This window comes from Ambystoma mexicanum, chromosome 5q, assembly GCF_040938575.1.
Source record: "Ambystoma mexicanum isolate Mex_15411 chromosome 5q, UKY_AmexF1_1, whole genome shotgun sequence".
Taxonomy (NCBI): domain Eukaryota; kingdom Metazoa; phylum Chordata; class Amphibia; order Caudata; family Ambystomatidae; genus Ambystoma; species Ambystoma mexicanum.
In genome coordinates this window covers 36,734,958-36,753,892 of record NC_090933.1, presented here as the reverse complement: position 1 = coordinate 36,753,892, position 18,935 = coordinate 36,734,958, and the positions used below count along the sequence as shown (strand labels likewise).

The following is an 18,935-nucleotide window of genomic DNA, read 5'->3' as shown; positions in this document are numbered from 1 at the left end:
TTTGTGGTGGAGTGGTCCTTTCCCCTGCTGTATGCTTTTCCTCCAGTGCCCGTTATCCTGCAAGTGCTGCGGAGGTTGCGAATGTTCGGTTCCCGGATGATGCTTATTGCTCCGGCGTGGGCCCGGAGGACGTGGTACCCAGACCTTCTCGATTTTTCCATCTGCCCTCCACGTCGTCTTCCCTACCGAGACAATCTGCTCTCACGGGCCCTTACCCCGCCTCATGGGAGGCAGTCAGGTTCTCACGGGCCCTTACCCCGCCTCACGGGAGGCGGTCAGGTTCTCCAGGCAGAGGTCAGATCCCTCAACCTTCACGCTTGGCTTCTGAAAGGTTGAGGTATAGGGATTGGGACCTCCCTGAAGACGTGATGGAGGTGTTGCTTTCGGCCAGGAGGCCCGCAACTAAGTCCCTGTACCGTTGCCGAAAGTTCTGCGACTGGTGCAGGGTTAAGAATGCGGATCCTTTTGCATGTGACATTCCTACGGTTCTGTGTTTTTTGCTTTCTTTGGCCCACAGGGGCCTGCAAGTGGGTACCATCAAAGGTTACCTGGTGGCGCGGTCTATATTTAAGCGCTCGTCTGAGGAGTGTTCTTATTTTAAAATCCCTTTAATTTCTCAGTTTTTGAAAGGGCTCACTAATGTGTTTCCTCCGTCACCTTTCCATGTGCCCGGTTGGATTTGAACCTTGTTCTCAAGTTTCTAATGGGTGCTCCCTTTGAGCCTTTGCATTCTTGTCCTTTGAGACTGTTCACCCTTAAAACTGTTTTTAGTTGCGGTCACTTCCGCTCGCATAGTGAGCGAGTTACAGGCACTTTCATTTAAGCCACCATTCACTGTGTTTCATAAGGACAGGGTTGCCCTTGGAGTTTGTCCTTCCTTTCTTCCGAAGGTGGTGTCGGAATTTCATTTAGGCCACAAGGTTGTTCTTCCGGCATTTCATCCTTCTCCACATCCTGGTTAGGAAGAGGGGAGGCTCGATCCTTGGAGAGCTTTAAGCTTTTATATTTCACGCATGTCTCGGATCAGAGTCGACGATCAACTCTTCATTGGTTACGCTGGAAAGTATTTGGGACAAGCTGTGACTAAGCACACTTTGTCTCTCTGGATTATTCTGGCTATTTCTGAGTGTTTCCGCTTGGCGGGTAAGGACCCACCGGTCGGCTTGCGGGCCCATTCTACCAGGGGTATGGCTGCCTCTACTAGAGGGGTGTTCCTATTCGTAACATCTGTGATGCAGCCACCTGGCCTTCGGTCCTTACTTTTGTACGTCACTACTCCCTCGATTCCATCCGTGGGCAGGATCTGGCCTAAGGCAAGGCGATCCTTTGCTCCGCAATTTGATTGGGCATTCTAAATTTCTTTTTCTAAATTCTTTTCCCACCTCCTTGCATTGGTACTGCTTTGGGAGTCTGTCATGGATATGGAATACGTCGGAAGACCCAATCCCCTCGAAGAACTTACTCTCTTACCTGGTAACGTTCTTTCGATGGAATGGTCCGACGACGTATTCCATATCTCTCCCTCCCTGCCTTCCCCGCTACAGAATTTCTTATGTGATTGCAGCTTACGTTTCTGCAAGGCTTTGTGTGGTTTGACTGGCAGAAGACTGGTGCCACACGTTCTGGGGGAAAAAACTACAACTGAGGCTTCGGGCGTCGTGCGTCCTACTTGTAACATCTGGTGCTGTCGGAGGAGGTCCTCGGACGGCGTATCGACGCAGGTGCCGACGCCGAAAGATTTTCCGAAGCAGCACAGCTGTGGTGATTACTGTCAGATATGGAATACGTTGTCGGACCATCCCATCGAAAGAACGTTACCAGGTAAGAGTAACTTGTTCCACTATGCTGACAAAAAATGACAAACTGGTAAAAATACAGTGTGTAGCTGTAAATACAATTAAAAAGAGACATGTAAATGGGTCCAATAGCTTTTACTGACTTAGATTTGTGAATCACTGTTACAATGCCATGGATTGGTTGGCATGAGTCCAAAGTTTTCATGCCAAAAAACTAAATGCAGGGTACACTTATCGGTTCCCTGGATGTTTGAGACATGATCAATGAACCTGTCTAGCTAAACTGCCTACGTGCTCGAGTTTAATCAAGTTTATAACTGTGCACTGTTCATCTTGTGGGCATCAGTGCACGTTTCGGCATGCCACCAGTGGTGGCATCTTTCAAGGCCTTCCTCAGGGCAGAAAGAAAGAGACCCTCTAGTGGGGGCAGAAAAAGAGAGGAGGTTCATATAGATAAATAAGGTAAAATTCTGATGGTGGGATAAACTTCATAATTAGCTTTGCATAGCCCTTAATTTAACTAAATGCCACAATCACCCTGTATCACAAGCAGGGATGTGTTGTGGTATGGCACAGTCGTGGGTTTCTCACGGCGGAGGGCATACAGAGGGAAAACCCTTCCTATTCTTACGTCCTGTCCCCTTTCCTCCATACTGCATGGGCGTCCCTTTCAAGGGACGCGAGACAGAAACTTTTTCACCAGAAAAAACCTTCACCTTTAAGGGTGCAGTCCTTTGAGAATGCGCTGCCCTGACTCTGCCCCCTAGTGCCACACCGCAGTGCCCTTTTCCACGTCGACGGGAGCGGGACAAATTCACCAGCGTTCCTGGGTTTGGCTTTGGAAATGTAATTCCACGCACGGATACTTATTCTCTTTATCTTTTGTTTTTTTATCATTCAGGTACTCTGTCCTCAGGCATCCCGCTCCTTCCTGCCACATGTCGACTTCTACAGGTTCAGAAGGTGTCCATCCTGCGACGGGCTCTCCCCTACTTAAGACCCCCATGCCCTGTACCTGCTGTGCCTTGTCTCTGAACACGGCTGGCAAGCTTGTACAGCGTGCGGACCCCTGGAACAGCTCTGTAGTCTTCACAGGGTACCACTTCCCTATCCCAGCCTCTCCTCCCTCCTCCCGTCCACTACCACAGCTTGGGACAGCAAATCTTTTGGCAGAGATCCAGTCGCTTGTAGAGAGCCAGGCAGTGGAGGAAGTACCAGCATCCCAGCGAGGCTTGGGTTTTTACTCCAGGATTTTTGCCATTCAAAAAAGAACCAGGCGTGCACGAGAGTTGTGCTGGACCTTTTCAACCGCTCCCTAACACTACAATAATTCAAGATGGTTACGCCAGCTTTGATAGCGGAGACATTGTGCAAGGGAGACTGGATGTGCTCCCTGGATCTGAAGGACGTGTACCTACTGTTAGGGATAATTCTCAAAAATGTGCTAATTCATCTCTACCTTGTTTTCTGTGTTGGTTTCTTTTGATTATGGAGTCTAACCAACTCCATAGGCATCATCTTTTACAATTGTCACACTGCACCTTTAGTACAGTGGCACAGGGAAGTCATTTACATTTCCCAAGGTTTACATAACTTCTCGAGGTTAAACTACTGTTTCCCAGAGCAATAAAGTGAAATTGACTTTACTTAGCATTGTACTTGCTAGACCCAGCACACCCTATCCTACAATAGATTGCTGGAGGGGATTACTTATCATCCCCTGTGTCTAAATGTTCATGTAAAAAATGTTTGTTACCCTTTCCTCACTTGACTGGCTGGTGGCAGTGGTTTCGTTTTGAACTTTGAAAGTTTGCATTTACAGCGACCGTTCGCCGACTCAGTAACGTTAACCACAGGAGCCATCTTTTTCAAAATGGTGTCCAGCCATCCTTGCTAAAATGGTCCTGGTCTTTGTTTTTCGCCATGTCTTTGTGGTCGGGGAAAAATCATGGTAGTTCGTTGTAAAGCCATTTCGATAGAAAAGGTCTGGACTCGGGATACTAGCTAACCCCTCCAACACTCTATAGGAAGAGATAGTGTGTGCTGGGTCTAGGAATTTAAAAAGACTAGTAAAGTCAATTTAACCTTACATTCTCTGGGAAACAGTAGTTTATCCCAGAGAAGGTATTTAAACCTTTGGGAAGTCTAAAAAGACATCCCTGTGTCACTGCACTGAGGGTGCTGTGTAACACACATGAAAAGATGTCCATGAAGTTATCTTAAAACTCCATAATCAAAGAACACGAGTAAAACGTACATCAAAATACATGAGGGGGAAAAAAGGCTCACGCTCTTTCCAGGTAAAAAAATCAAGTCCTCAAAATCTAGCAAAGTTGCTGGGGGTGACTAAGGTGACGGGAATTTGCACATTTTTGAGTATTCTCCCTAACAGACAGTGTGGATTTGTATAGCCGGACAAACATGCATACATACACACATTCATTCAGCTTCAGCTTTATATTTTGGATGCATCTGTTGTAAAGGTTTTATGTAAACCGTATACCTTAAAAAAAGGACTGTCTATCGCTGGTCAGATTCTTGTCTCTAATCTTGTGCATCACTCTGGTGAGGGAATTCCTGCCTCTGGTGGTCCAGCAGGATACCACCTATATTTCAGCCTGATTCAGAAGACTCTGCGCCGCTCGAGGTCCCAGGGTATTGAAGCCCTGCAAGGTCGCAACACGATGAGGGATGGCTCAAAATGCAGGTCTTCTTGAGTCTAGTGGATCTCATCAAGCTCTGGGTCAGGGTCATCGTTTTTGGAGTCCACAGGTTGCTTGGAAGGAAGTGCAACAGCAGCCTCTGGTTACACTGAAGGCTCTCTGGTCGCTGTTAATTGTCTTGGCTGCGTTTTCTTCATCTTCCTCTTCGTATTCAGGTCGATTGGTTGACTACTTCTTCTTCTGAATTTTATGTAGGACTCCAGTCAAACAGGCCTATCACATTCAAACTTGGGGAGGAGGTGGGGGAGAGGTTGGACAGCCAGCCTCCCAGTTTGAACTGGATTCTCGCAGGCAGACTGGAAGACAAAGGACTGCAGAGGATTGGACTCCTCCCTCCCTTACTGTCTTCAGATATTCTGGAGCCTGGGTGTGCTTGACATAGGTCTCCTGCCGAAGATAAATAATCGCACGCAGGACTTTCCTGCCCTGGAGGGCAGGGGAAAGACCAAGAAGTGACAAGAAGCGTGAACAGGGCAATTTTGGTAAAATGGGCACCCTTGGGTGCCTTTACCACAGCTGTGAAAACAACCTGCAGTAAAGGTGCACCAAATTTTTAAAAAGCATCCCTGCCACCAGCCATTTAAGGTAAACTTTCCCTTGGGAACTGTAGTTCTCAAAAGGTTAGCCAGAGAAAGTAAAAGGGGAACCCAAAGGGCAACCCTGTAAAAATAAAAAGGTATGTACCAAAAGTTGACAGAGGATAACATTAAAAGGATGGTACGGAGAGTCTTGGAAATTACACCCATAAAAAGATCTGAGTGTGGAGCCACTTTCGTGCCCGGCCTGTGATGCTGATGCTATCTCAGAGATGTGTTATGAGGATGGAGTGATTGTCTGTGTCAAAGGCAGAGGAGAGGTCGAGGAGAAAAAGAACAGCAAGAGAATTAGGATCAGATTTGCAAGCATGTCTTCGTGGGTGTGCAGGCGAGCAGTTTCCGTGCCTCTAGACTCCCACAATCCAGATTGGTGGTCATGGAGGCAACCAGTGAGTTCGGTATGGAGGGTCAGTTGGCAGTGCCAACTTCTCCACGCATTTACCCAGGTAGGGAGTGGTGGAGATGGGGTGATAGCTGGGCAGCAAGGGTCAGCAGATGACTTCAAGGGTGTGCTTCAGGGAAGGAGAGAAGGAGGCAGTGGTAAATGAATGGTTACAGAAGTCGGCAAGGCCTGGGTTTAGAGAGGAGGTGTTACCCTTAATGGCTCTGAAAGAGCAGGGGAACTCCTGTTTGGAAGAGACCTTAATAGAGCAGTCAACTTTAATGACCCCATCAGGTGTTATGGGCAGGAGGTTGGAGAGTGGTGGGGAGGGGAACAGCGGAGTCAGGACTTTGTGAACGTGAATGGAGGTGGTGGAGAGTGAAGACAGGATGTCCTGAGTTTTAGAGGTTAAATGGGAGGCCAGGATGGTGCAGAGAGCCTGGGAAGGAGGGAGAGAGGTAGAGACTGCAGTTGGATTGGCAACTTCCCTGCAGATTTTGGGTCTTCATCTGTAAACTGTCTGAAACAGGTTGCTGTGCATCACCACAGACTCATCACTGAAAGTGACATCTGTCCCTGCCACCCTGGCTTTCCTCAAAATCCAGAAGATTGTGTCCCCAACCGATTCCAGAATACCTGCAGTGCTATCTGGAAGAATTCAAGTTGAGGGGGGCGTCTAAGTTAACATACCTCTTTCTGCTCCCCTCCCTCTAGTCGCCAAAGTGTAACATTGGGTGCAAAATCCTGCTCCTTGTTCAGCAAGATTTAATGTAGTAACCCTGTGGGAGACTACACCAGTCTTGTCCTCTTGGGTAACCCACCTATTGGTATAGGCCCGTGCTGCACAAGTTGGTAGATTAACTGAGCAGCCAGACTTATCTCAAGAGGGGTAAATGGGAGCTGTAGAGATGTAGCTTTGAAATCCACACATACAAGTATCACTTACGCTCAAGGTTTTCTAGTAAAATAATTATTTGTAAGTTTTAAATAGGCCACCTCACTGTAATCCATGCAGCTGTTAACCGCACATTGGCTGCTCATTGTATATACAGTGCAATGTTCTTCATGTTGTAAATATGTATATAATGTAATATGTACCTATTAATGTAACATGTAACTAACTGCCTATCTAAACATTCGCCCTGATGCCCCTGGGAAGGGTGCGCACTACAAATAAACAAAATACAAATAAGCATTCTTTAAAAAGGGCAATGTGGAACAATAAAAATACACTTCAAAATACTTTCTCAGAATCTAGGCAAAGCAAGTAGACCCTCTTTAGAGTTGCTTCATACACACTTCCTACACCCTGGGGTGATTTCAATTACTCAGACAGTATTGGCATTTATGTCACTTATGTGCTTTGTAACTCTCTGAGATTGGTTAAAGAGGAAAGGTTAATGGAAGGAAAAAAGTTCAACAGATTCTCAGAGCATGTGAGCGCTTTAAAAAATCCCCCAATGAAGTCTAGATAAAACCTTTCCCAGCAATATTAGGTAAAACCCAAGGTATCCCATATGAGGGACAGTTGAAACGAAAATCAATGGGTCAGAAGAGTCTGCAGGGGACCAGGACAGCTGAAGTTAAATTGAACAATGTCTATGTTGCCGAGTCACTTCTTAGATAGCACAATGTCTTGCACAAAGTTAGAGTGTAGAAAATCACTGTTTGGTCACAAGCTGATGGGCTTGTGAAAGTTATAGCCGAGATCAACTCTGCAGAAAGCAGCTAATGCAAGATTCAACAGAGATAATGCAAGCTACAGCCAAGAGGTAAGTACCCCTTAGTCACCACAGTAACTTCGGTTACAGGAAGAGGATCCTGCTGACTTCTGTTCTGGTTGCAGGGATACAGATCCTGGGCCACAGTCGTGGGGACAAGAGGGAGGACATCTGGAGGTCGCCTGCACTGCAGTTCGAAGGTCGGCGGCAGCTACAGGCTCTTCTCAGTTCAGTGACACAGATCAGTGACACTTTGCAGTTTCAGCTACCAGAAAATAACACCACTGCAGATCGTGGGCACTAGATGAGCTTCCTTCACTCCTTGAGTCCAGTACTCTGATGAGGTGACTCGAGCTTGGATTGTCATGCTTCGGGAGGGTCCTCAGGATCTTCCTGGAGCTTCGGTCTGCCTTAAAGACGTTGCACTCGACTGCGGATGTCCCGACCCCTGGCACTCTGTTCCAACAGCACCAAAGAAGTACAGCCAGTTGGGGAAGGTCCTCCAGCAAAGTTAGTCTTGGCGTTAGTTGGTCCCCTAACCCAAGGGAACAAGTAGTCCTCTCCGGAGCTTCTCTAGTCAATTCGGGAAATGAGTTTCAGCACAACAGCAGGGCTTCACCGCGCAATTGTACGGTCCAGGAGGATGCAGCAAGCTTCTCTTCACGATTCCTTAATCGGATGTTTCGTCCAGTGGTCGACTGTGCCTTCAATTCAAGAAGCCTCACCTTTTTATGCAGGTTTCTCTCATTCATGCACAGTCTATCTGTCACTCACACCAGCCAGCCAATCCGCATTCTGTGCTTTCAGGTTACCATTGAGACGAAGGACAGGGAGTTTCGGGCACCTCTCTTGCTTTCTGCCCTGCCAGACACACTAAAGCCAGAGGCAGGTTTCAGTACTGAAGCCCACCAAAGGCAAATGACCAAAAGTGTTTAAACCTGGTTTGGCGTGCCCATTAAACCCCAAGAAAGACCTTGCAAACAAGAGATGTTGAAAAAAGGAGACTGACGCCATTTTGACACAGTGGTCACCCATGGGTGCTATACTGCAGCTGAGTATTCAATCTGCGGTAGGAAAGCACAATGGTAGGAATATTAAACCACAGCCACCAGTCATTTAACGTAGTGAAGGCAACACAAAAAATGTTACATGAGTAAGTAGAAAAAGGGGCTACTAAGGCTACATAAAATGAGGTGTGTTGGATCTACAGAGAGAAAAGTTAAGTAGTTAATTTCCCTTTACTTTTCTTGGGAACAGTTGTTATTACAAGAAAAGGTATATAAACCTTAAGAGCAATCCAAATCTCTGTAATACTGAACTGAAGGTGCTGTGCGTCATCCTACAAAAAGAAGATGCTTATTGAGTTTGTCAGACTCCAAAAACAAAGGACAGATATAATCCAAATCAGATCAAAATACATGAGAGAGTGAGAAAAAGGTCTCACTCAAGGATGAGAATTAAAAAGAGCTGGGGGGGGTCTCTAAGGTTGAAGGGAATTAGCACAGAAATGAAAATTCTCCTCAACGGACCTTTGGTGTTAGAACCTGGGTGATGGATCATTCCCTAGGGCTTTACTAGTGGGTGGGATTGAGTTGAGTACGCGGGTGAAATTTACTGAATTCTTATTAAACTTTGAAAACTTTCTAAAGGCGCCAATACAGCTCCCTGGATCCTTTCTAAATACTTATCTGAAGAAGCTATATTTTTGCTACTTTTGACTTTTATTTATTTAAATAAGCATTTAGCACAATTGGCTTTACATATTTCACACATTTATAAAACATCAATACATCCGTTAGTCACTAAACATGATTTAAAAATAAAATCTAACGTATAAAATTCCTAAAGACAAATTTTTCAAAACCATTAAAATTGTGTTGTAAAATGTCATCATGTGATAGATCAGATTAATATTGTTGCCTTCTAATAGGCATTGCCATATTATTTCTATTTCAGCTATTGTACATACATTGATATACCGTTTCAGATATTGATATCTCAGCTTCTTTAAGCTTTCACAGTCACATAATAGATGTTTTGCAGTTTCTGTATTTGCACATCCACATAGTCTACATAGTCTTAAATATCTTGCTATGCCAAGGTTAGCACCCATAATTTCCATGGTGTTACATTTGTTATATTTAAAAAGCATGTAGGATCTAATAATGTCAGCACGTGGATATGCATATACATATTTGGGTTTTCCAGTGACCAAAGTTCAGTGCTCAAGAAACATACCACTAGTTTATTTTGAGGCTAAATTTACCATATCTCTTTCCTTTGCAAAGTTGTATATTGTCACTTTCAAAAGGCGTTTAACCTTAGCATGAAAATGGAATAGCCAAATATTAGCATTTTCTTTCGCCCATTTCAAATAAATCAAATAGAGGAAATAGATGCGTTTTAGGCTTTGAGGGTTGTCTCCTTCATTAAACATCCTCATCAGGTCAACCACAAAGGTATGGTTATTTAAGGTGCATAGTTTCACAAATAACATGGCAGCTTTGTATTCTAAAATATCACTAGCATGTCTAAAATCACCTTCAAGTAAAATATATTCACAAGATACAGCTTTAGGAAGTCTAAAAAGCCACCTTAGATCTTCAAACATACGTATTTCTTTACAAAACATTTTCTCCCAATTCTCAGCTGTGTAGAGTAGACAAGATATAATTTTGGTTGAATATAGTAATAGAACCATATTAACAGAGAAGCCCCCTTGTCTGCCAATAAAATTACTGATGTCTCCAGTTATTTTCAGGAATTTCAATTTAGTCTCTTGCCAATGTTGTTTCCAGCTTAATTTATTGCCAATGATCACCCCTAGGTACTTAACAGTTTACATATTCCATTTGTGTTTTTTCAATATACCATTTGTATTTATTTGATCTAGATTGTTTTCTTTTATCTAAGAAGGCCATCACCTTAGTTTTACTAATATTTATCTCCAGCCCATTTTCTTTTGCAAACTTTACCAAGCTATTAAGCCTATTTTGTAATCCATTGGGGCTATAATCCAATAAAACTAAGTCGTCAGCATATCCTAACCAGCACGGCTGCAGCTTAGCTATCTTGATCATATCAGCATTCCCTACATATTTCATGCAGACATTCTGCCAAGTGGAGATTGAACAGCGTCGCTGCAAGTGTGCATCCCTGTTTTACACCTCGATGGGTAGGAGGTATAGGATCAGATAATCTACCTTCTGCGTTAAGCCCTATGCGTACAGACGTGCCTAAGTAAAGCTGTTGAATCATGTATAGCAAACCAGATTGTATCCCTCACTGCCTTAACTTACTCCATAATTTTTCTCTTATAATAGTATCAAATGCAGCAGTAAAATCTATAAAGACTGCATATAGTGGTAGTTTCCTCACCTCCCAAGAATATTCCACAGCAGATACTAGATTGATGATATGATATTATGGATGGTTGATTCAGCTCTGAATCCTGCTAGATTTTTTTGGTAGGATATTATTTTCATTTATCCACTTGTTTAATTCAATAAGCAGAACCTTTGCAAATATTTTAGCAGGTATATCTAACATGGCAAGCATTCTATAGTTTCTAGGTTCACTCTGCTCACCTTTTTTATATATGGTGAGGATGATGCTTTCACGCCATGTCTCGGGGATGATACTTTTGACTTTTAGGTACAAGGTCCCATACCATCTTAGAGATGGATGTATTGAGATTGAGGCAATCTGTTCTGTTTTTTTTTCTTTGCGTTGAACTACTCGCCTGTATTGCACTGGTAATGGACTCCTATGCAATTATTTTCTCCTATTGGTGAATGCTATATATGGTTTTGTGTGGCAATACTATCTGTGATTTGTGTATGCTTATTGTGTAACTGAAGGCATAATAACAGTATTTTATATGCCCACTGTCTAACTTGAATGGCTGGTGTTGCTTTGTGAATTTATTGTAGCCCTGGACCATTCACCCTTTTCCAGATACTATGCCTTGATTGCTCAGCTATCTTAAGTTGATTGGGTTTTGACATGGGTAGGGTAGGCTTCAAAAATCCTACCACCAGGGCTCATTTTGGAAATCCATCTTAACTCGCATAGCTGCCTTATTAACTTGTGATCTTTTCTCGTGATGGTCTCTTCATTTGTGGCACAATAATGTTTGATCAATGATCTTTTGTATTTTTCAGAAAATAGAAAGTGGGCACAGCCATCTAATGCACAGAACAAACAGTCTACAGTAAGTAATTTCATTGAGCATCTGAGTGAGTAGTGTGCATCAAGCTCCATATGCTGAATTGCAAAACCCACCCTGGTATGAAATGAAGCACTACTTTTGCTGCAGGATACTAAAAAGTCAACACCTTGATGAATTCTGTGAATTTACAAATGTAATTATTGATACCGTGTTGGAATTGTAATCCCTGTTAATCTGGGAATACAATAAACATCTACTGCTAGTCTACTGATTATCTCATTGCGAAGTCCCCTTTAACTAGAGCCTGGTCAATTATGGAACATCTGAATGTTTGTCCTTAAAATTAACTTTTATTACTATATGCACTGTTCACGTGACTGTTCTATTCACCCGTGGTCTTGGAATGTGTAGGTAGAACTGATGAGGAGAGACTGCTCATGATCAGTATCAGCTTTTTAAAAATGTTTTTTAATTAATCTTTTGACATAACATTGGAAATCATACTTAACATTCCGAAGAACATTTATCGTTGCAATGCAGAGGTCGAAGTGGGCAGGAGCGGTCGGGAGCGGTGCTCCCATACTTTTTATTTTTAACTTTCACAGTTCATATACTTTTATTTTAAAAATAAACCGTTCTGGAATGGTTTTGTTTTAAAATAAGTGTAGGAAGAAGTTGAAGCTTGCACTTCAGTGCGCTGCACTCCACATTCCAATAAAAAGCAGGTGTGGGTGTTTGGATTGTGTGTGGGAGGGGGCGCAGGGATGGGGTTTGTGTGAAGAAGGGCAGAACAGCAGAGAACATAGTTCCACTACTTTTCGTACACTTCGACCACTGATGCAATGTATACATTGTCATGTCTATAAAGAATGACTCACTAGAAAAGTGAGTAATCTATCTCCCACAGTTGTCATGCATACAAAGACATCAGATTTGGAAAGTTAAATACATACGCGAGCACAATACAGGTGGATTACATTTCCTACCGTGAGTAAGCATAGATAATGCAAGGTTTATTCTATTCTACGGATGAATCGCTGGCCTGTGAGGAACAGTGATCACTTGTTATTTGATTTATACCATACACCACTGCCCATTTGCATGGTCTCTAGGCGCTCACGTGGCTCTGTAAGAAAAGTTGGTAGGGTTGGTTAGTGAGGGAGAGTTGGATAGGATTTCATGCGGGCAGAACCAGGAGAAACTGGCGTCTATGTATGTGTTTCCTAGGTGTGTTCTATGTGCGCTGGGCTTGTGTTGTCCATGGCGTCCAGTGTCTGAGTTTTGTTGTGTGCTGTTATTGTGTTTGTACTATGATTAGAGAGGTGTGTCCTATTTGTGTGCCTTTGGTGTGGTGTTTCACTAGTCCCGGTGATGTGTGTAGTAAGGGTGAGGGTGCAGAAAAGAGGAGTGGTTAGCTGATTTCTGGTGGTCTCTGGTTATTGAGTAGTTTTATTGGCCTTCATGTTGTACTGTCCCATGTTTGCTTTATGGGTTGCAACTAAATCTAACAGCTAAATTAGTACAGTTCTATTGTGGTTAAATTCAAAAGCGGCATTAACCAACTCAATGTTAAGGAGATTTATCAGTTTTATGCTTTAATCTCCTCTCCTAGTTGGACCCCAAGCCCTTTTTGCTGGACTTCTTGCTGTGCCGGCAGGTCTCTTGAAGGCCAAAGTGTCTGACTGACCCTGTGAATGTAACCCCTACTGCACACTGGGTTTCCCTGCCTCTGAGGTGAGCGGCCTCAGCGGGGGTGGTGGCAAAGCCTGCTGGCACGTCGGAGAAGAGGATGCAGTTTCTGAGCACCGGTCTGACCCATCAGGGTGCCAAAAGGGGCAGGGGGTGATTAAGTGCCAGGGCAGCCACAGGTCATGGAAGTTTCGTCCACATGCAACGAGGACCTGGAGTCCCTGCACACGGTCCACAAGGATGACTGTGGCAACGCCGATGACTGTGCAGGGCCTAGTGTTCAGACCATGCCAGCTGTTAGGCAAGATTGTATGTAGTAACCCTGTGGGAGACTACACCAGCCTTGTCCTCTTGGCAATCGGTAACCCAACCTTTGCTATAGACCTGTACTACATAAGTTGGTAGAGTGACTGAGCAACCAGGCTTATCTCAAGAGGGTTCAATATGAGCTGTAGAGGTGCGACATAGATATTCAAAGTGACAAGTATTCAAATAACACTAATACTCAAGATTTATTTCATTTATTATACGCGCCCAGCACCCGGAGGTATCATGGCGCTAAATTGCATACATAGGTACAGTACAGTATTTAGGTTCAAAGTTGTTTCAGGGGTGATCATGCATACTTGTTAAAAAGTGAGGTTGTGACTTGTTTGCGGAATGCAAGGTTGGATGGTTTGTTTCTGGTTGAGTGTGGGAGCGATGACGGAGAAGCAGTAGCACCCTGATAGTTTTCTGGTGAATCTAGGTGTAAGTGAGATGGAGTTGGATGAGCGTATGGTTCGCAGATTGGGTTCTTTGGAGATGCGGTGTGTGAGATGGGGAGGAGCTGTTATAGAGGCAGCGTTGAGTGATGGAAAAGTATTTTAAATTCAATGCGTGCTTTGACTGAAAGCCAGTGGGCTTCGCGTCGGATTTGGGAGATGTGCTCTGAGCGGTTGAGGCCCCAAACAGTCCTGAGGGCGTTATTCTGCCAGTTGTAGCCTATTGAGGTTCTTGGTATAGGCACCTGCTAAAATGGCATTGCAAGTTTGCTGCCGATGGTTGCTCTGGCAAAAGTGAGGCAGTTGCTAGGGGTGAGGAATTTTCTGGAGAGATTGAGGAGTTTAGTAGAGTATGCTGCGGAGGTGGTCATGGCCTTAACATATTTGTTTAGGTTGAGTTTGGAGTCTAGGTAGACTCCTAGAGTTTTGACATGGGGAGAGACAGGTATTCTGTTTTCGTCGGATGATGGAGGAGTTGGGCAGGGTCAAGGTGTTTGAGATGGTTTGGGGAGCCGACAATGAGTAACTCATTTTTATCCTCATGTTAGGGAGAATTCTCTTATAAGGCTAATTTCCCAAACATAGTGAGTCCCCCAGCAGCTTGGCTGGATTTTTGGGGTTTGTTTTTTTCTCCTGCTAAGAGTGAGACTCTTTTCCTCCCACTCTTAGGCATGATTTGAGGTATGTCTTTGACTTGTTGTGTGCTTATGGGCTATGGGGTCTTTTACTCTACAGAGTATCATCTGTTTTTAGTGTGTGTTACACAGCACCCTCAGTGCAGTAACACAGGGGTGTCATAGTGACCCTGAAACATGGACTCCATACCCTGGGACTGACTACTGTCTCCCAGGGCATGTAAAGTCACTATTGACTTTGCTAGTCCAAAATTGTGAACAGAACAGTACAAACCATCATATTGTGGAAGTACTGGAAGGGGGTAATTCAATTGCCCCTGGGTCTGTTTCCAAGGGGGCACTGTCCAGTCCTCCCTTGTCGAGTTTCTGGCTGGTGGCAGTGGTTACCACGCAAAATATTCCACTGGAATATTTCCTATGGGATGTTCCCATTAATTTTAAACGCACCACTTTTTGGTGCGATGTTAAAGATACCGCTGGTTTATTTAGTATAAAATCACCGGTTGGGTCTTTTTGCCAGAACTCTTTTCTAAAATGGCATTCTTGTCCGTCTCTGTAACTCCAACCAAGGTCGGGCCCATTGTTCCACTTTTTGGCAGGCTTCTCCACAGAAGCCCTCCAACTGGTGCCACTCTGTCTGGTTTCCACAGGATGTGTGGGTGGGGGAATTGGCACCCTGGACTGCGTTGCCTTAGCAACGCAAGTCACACTCTATTCTGATTGGCCCAGTGGTGAGCCGCCCGGCTCACCACTTGGCATGTATGAGTGACAGCTAGGCTGTTGAATGGGGGTTTTTCTGCATAAAAGCAGGGCTTTTGGGACTGGAACTTCAGAAGTCGCCACAGGACCTAAGAAATCCGAAGAGGGGAGAAGCTGAGCCATCTGCAACGATGACACCACTGGTGAAGCCCTGCTGCAACAACCTCACCACTTTCCCGACGACAAGAGAAGATCTTCTGCTGAAGGAGTCGTCTTCCTCTGAGCTGGTGGGATCAACCAGTTCGCCATTTCGCCTTCCAGGACGTCTCTTGGTCGAATCGGCCATGCCAAGCACCCCGGCGGCCGGATAGCCAAGCTTCACCACTGTGACCGCGAATAACAGGAACGCACCTTTTAACCGACAAATTCCTCAGCTGGTCTCTTCCCTGGGCAGTGCAACGACTCAGTTTCCTCCTCGACGAGATCTTCTCTTCCCCTGGTCGAAACCACAAACTGCACCCGCTGCCAGGAACAACTGCCACCGCTGGAGCTTCCTCAACTTTAAAGGTACTGTGTTCCACCTTGCCTCCCTTTCAACGGTTTGCTAAAGGTGACTCTTAAATCCTTGGCTTTCCAACTGGGTTGGCCCCCAGACCTTCTAACTTTACCTTCTGAATCAACCCAACCTCTTTTGAACAGTTTTACAAAGACTTGAATGCATTTCTCAACTGTGTGATCTTGGGCACATTTCACCTTGCTCCACTTAAAGTGGGCCTGGCCTATGAACTTTGGCTCTACAGTAGACTCTGCCTTCTTTAACTTATTTTGGTCTTTTAAAAGTGTTGGGAACTGTTTTATTTTCATGACCTGCCTTTTTCTCTCCCTTTTACTTAATTATTGGAGTGCCATCTAAGTTACACGCGCACCTCTGTTTTGACAAAGTGGTGTTTTGACTTAGACTTGTCTAATAATTCTTAAGGGAGGTGTGTATACTTTTCTGATTGTGTTTGAACTTGCTTTGATTAATTGTGCTAGTGTATTTTCTAAACTGTGTGTTAAATAATTATATACTTTTGATAACAAGCTCTGGTCAGTGTTTGCTTGCTCTACTGTGTTTTTAGCCCTATTGTGTATCCTCTGTATACTGCCTTACTCTTCTTGAGAGAAGTCTGACAGGTAAATCTGGGTGGTGCAGACTGCTACCAATTGGGTTTACTGCTTACTCCTGTAGTCTTAATCTTTTTGCAGTGTTCCCCAAGGGAACTGCACAGGATTCTGCTTAACACCTCATTAAGGTGGTGGTTGGCCTTCCAGGCCTGTATGTTGTAGATGTGATTTATGTTGGCGCAGTCTAGCTCATAAGTGGCAGAGAGTTTGAGGAGGATCTGTGTGTCTTCAGCAAAATTTGTGTAGGGGATATTGAAGAAGTCAAGGCGATCAAATAGGTCCTTGGTGTACGTGTTTGTTTATTTTATTTATACTGCGCACCTGACCCGGAGGTAATTGGGCGCTATAGGATAGTGGTGGTTACAAGGCATAGAATAGACAGTTATATGCATGAATACAGTTTGAACATTCAAGGTAAAGTTAGAGCGCGGGGGAGTCGCAGGAGCCCTGTGGGACTCCATAGGGCACTGGGATGTGGTCAGCTGCTTCAGTGTTGGCGGAGACCCTAGAGGTTCGGTCGCACAGGAAGGATTTGATCCATTTGGCTGCTTCTTGGGAGAAGTTAAACAAGGTGGTGAGGCGGTGGCAGAGAATATTGTTGTCTATGAGATCGAAGGCCGCCGATAGGTCGGGTAGCATGAGAATGGCCATAACTCCCTTGTCACGGATGAGATCAAGTTGTATCTTGAGATCGAGGCGGGCTGATTCTGGTCTAAAGCAAGATTGTCGTAGACCAAGTAGGGAGTGAGTTTCAGGGTAGGCTTGGAGTTGTAGGTAGGTAGGCGGAGCGGTCGAGAATTTTCAGGAGGAATGGGACTGTGGTGATGGGGGCAGTAGTTGGTGGGATCAAGAGGGTTTTTTCAGTAGTGGTTTGACCCAGACTACTTTGATGGCGGTGGGTATGGTGCAGGTCCTGAAGGATGCCTTGATAAATTTAGCAATGGTAGGGGCTAGGAGCTTGCCCCAAAGCTTGATTGTGTGCGGGCAGAGGTCGCCAGTGCAGTTGGAGGCTTTGAGGTTTTGGAGGATGGTGTTTCTGCTCGAGTAACTGGGGTGAATTGGAAGGGGAAAATGGTGGGTGAGGGAGGGGAGGATGTGGGGTGGGAGGTGTTGGGTTTAAGGGATTTGTGCTTTCTTGTGGATAGTTTGACCTTTGAGATTCTGTATTTTGTTGGCTAATGTGGACTTACCAGGGTGCACCAGGCTTTCTTTGGGAAAGGTTGAGATGGGTGGGACTGGGCTTTGTAGTTCTTTGAGTATTTTGAATAGCTCTTTGGTATTGGAGTGGGCTTCTCAGATGCAGGTATTGTAAATGCTTGCTTTGGTGTTGATGGCCAATTTGTGGGCGGTGGCACAGATGCAGAAGGCATCTTTGGTGGTGGTGGAGTGTTTTTTTCTCCAAATGTGCTCTTTAGCACACTTCGCTTTGCAGAGATTAGCTAGGACTTCGGTGAACCAGTTGTGGTGGTGGTCTTTTGTCCGAGTGGTAGTTTTGAAAGGGGTATGAAAATCCAAGGTGTGGCTCAACGCAGTGTTATAAGCTGAGAGGATGGCCTTGGGGTTGTTGTCGGAGCCTGTTTCGAGGGAGGTCAGGATGGTAGGTTCTAGGAGTTCCTTAGTACGTTTTCTTTTAGTGTGTCTAGCAGTGATTTGTTGGTGGGTGGTTGTCAGTTTTCTGGTGGTGAAGGTCTAAGGTGAATAGAATCAGGGAGTGGTCTGTCCAGGGCACAGGGGAGATGTCTAGTGTGCAGCCTTTGATATGGGTGGGCGCTTGGATGACTTGTGTGAAGTTCATCTCTTGGAGCGTTAAATGCGGTGGCTAAATGATCGGATGGGTCAGCAAATCGGAGATTGAAGTCACCTAGAAGCAAGAATTTGGTATTGGGTTTCAAGAAAGGGGCAATTAGCAGTGGTATGTCAGTTTGTTGTGCCGGAGCTGTTAGGTTGCCGGTAGATGAGTAAGACATTTGAAGTGGTTTGAGGGCTAGCGTTGATTTTGATGACTAGGATTTCATATCCGGATAGGGGGTGGGGGAGATCTGATGGGGGAGGTTTTGGAGATGATGGCGACTACACCGCTGTGTTTGACAAGTCTGTCAGTGTGGAGGATCGAGTAGATGGGGGGGAGGTGTGGGGGGCGAGGGGTGTTAGGCGATAAATGGGGTCTGGATGCTTCGTGTAACCATGTCTCTGATGGCGAGCAGGTCAAGGTCGTGGAGTAGCAATAGGTCGTGGATATCGGTGGCGTAGGTGCAAATAGAGAATTAAAATAATTAATAATTATTTAAGTCTATTTTAAAACAAGCCTTCTTTAGAAGGGACAATGTGCAACAATAAAATATACTTCAAAAATACACTCCTTCAGTTTCAGTTAAAGTAGATACTTTTTTAGGATGTCACACACAGACTTTCTACACCCTGAGGTGACTTCAATTGCTAGGACACTGTGGACATTGATATATCACTTTTACACTTAAATGCAATTCTGAGGTTTGAGGAAAAGATTATGGAAGGAAACAAAGGTTAACAAGTTTCTCCAACCAGGTAAGCAGTTTACAATCCCCCAATGAAATAGAGGTTAACCCTTTCCCA

The 18,935-nt window shown here is 44.7% G+C and overlaps 1 protein-coding gene across 2 annotated transcripts in view; it reads left to right on the top strand.

Moving 5' to 3' along the window:
* The window catches only part of LOC138497172 (uncharacterized), a 1,228,614-nt gene that overhangs the window by 699,932 nt on the left and 509,747 nt on the right, over positions 1-18,935 (top strand). For both annotated transcript variants that reach the window (XM_069620463.1, XM_069620462.1), the window contains one exon: positions 11,382-11,431. In XM_069620463.1, coding sequence (XP_069476564.1) covers positions 11,382-11,431 — 50 coding nt within the window. The remainder of the gene's footprint in view (positions 1-11,381; positions 11,432-18,935) is intronic.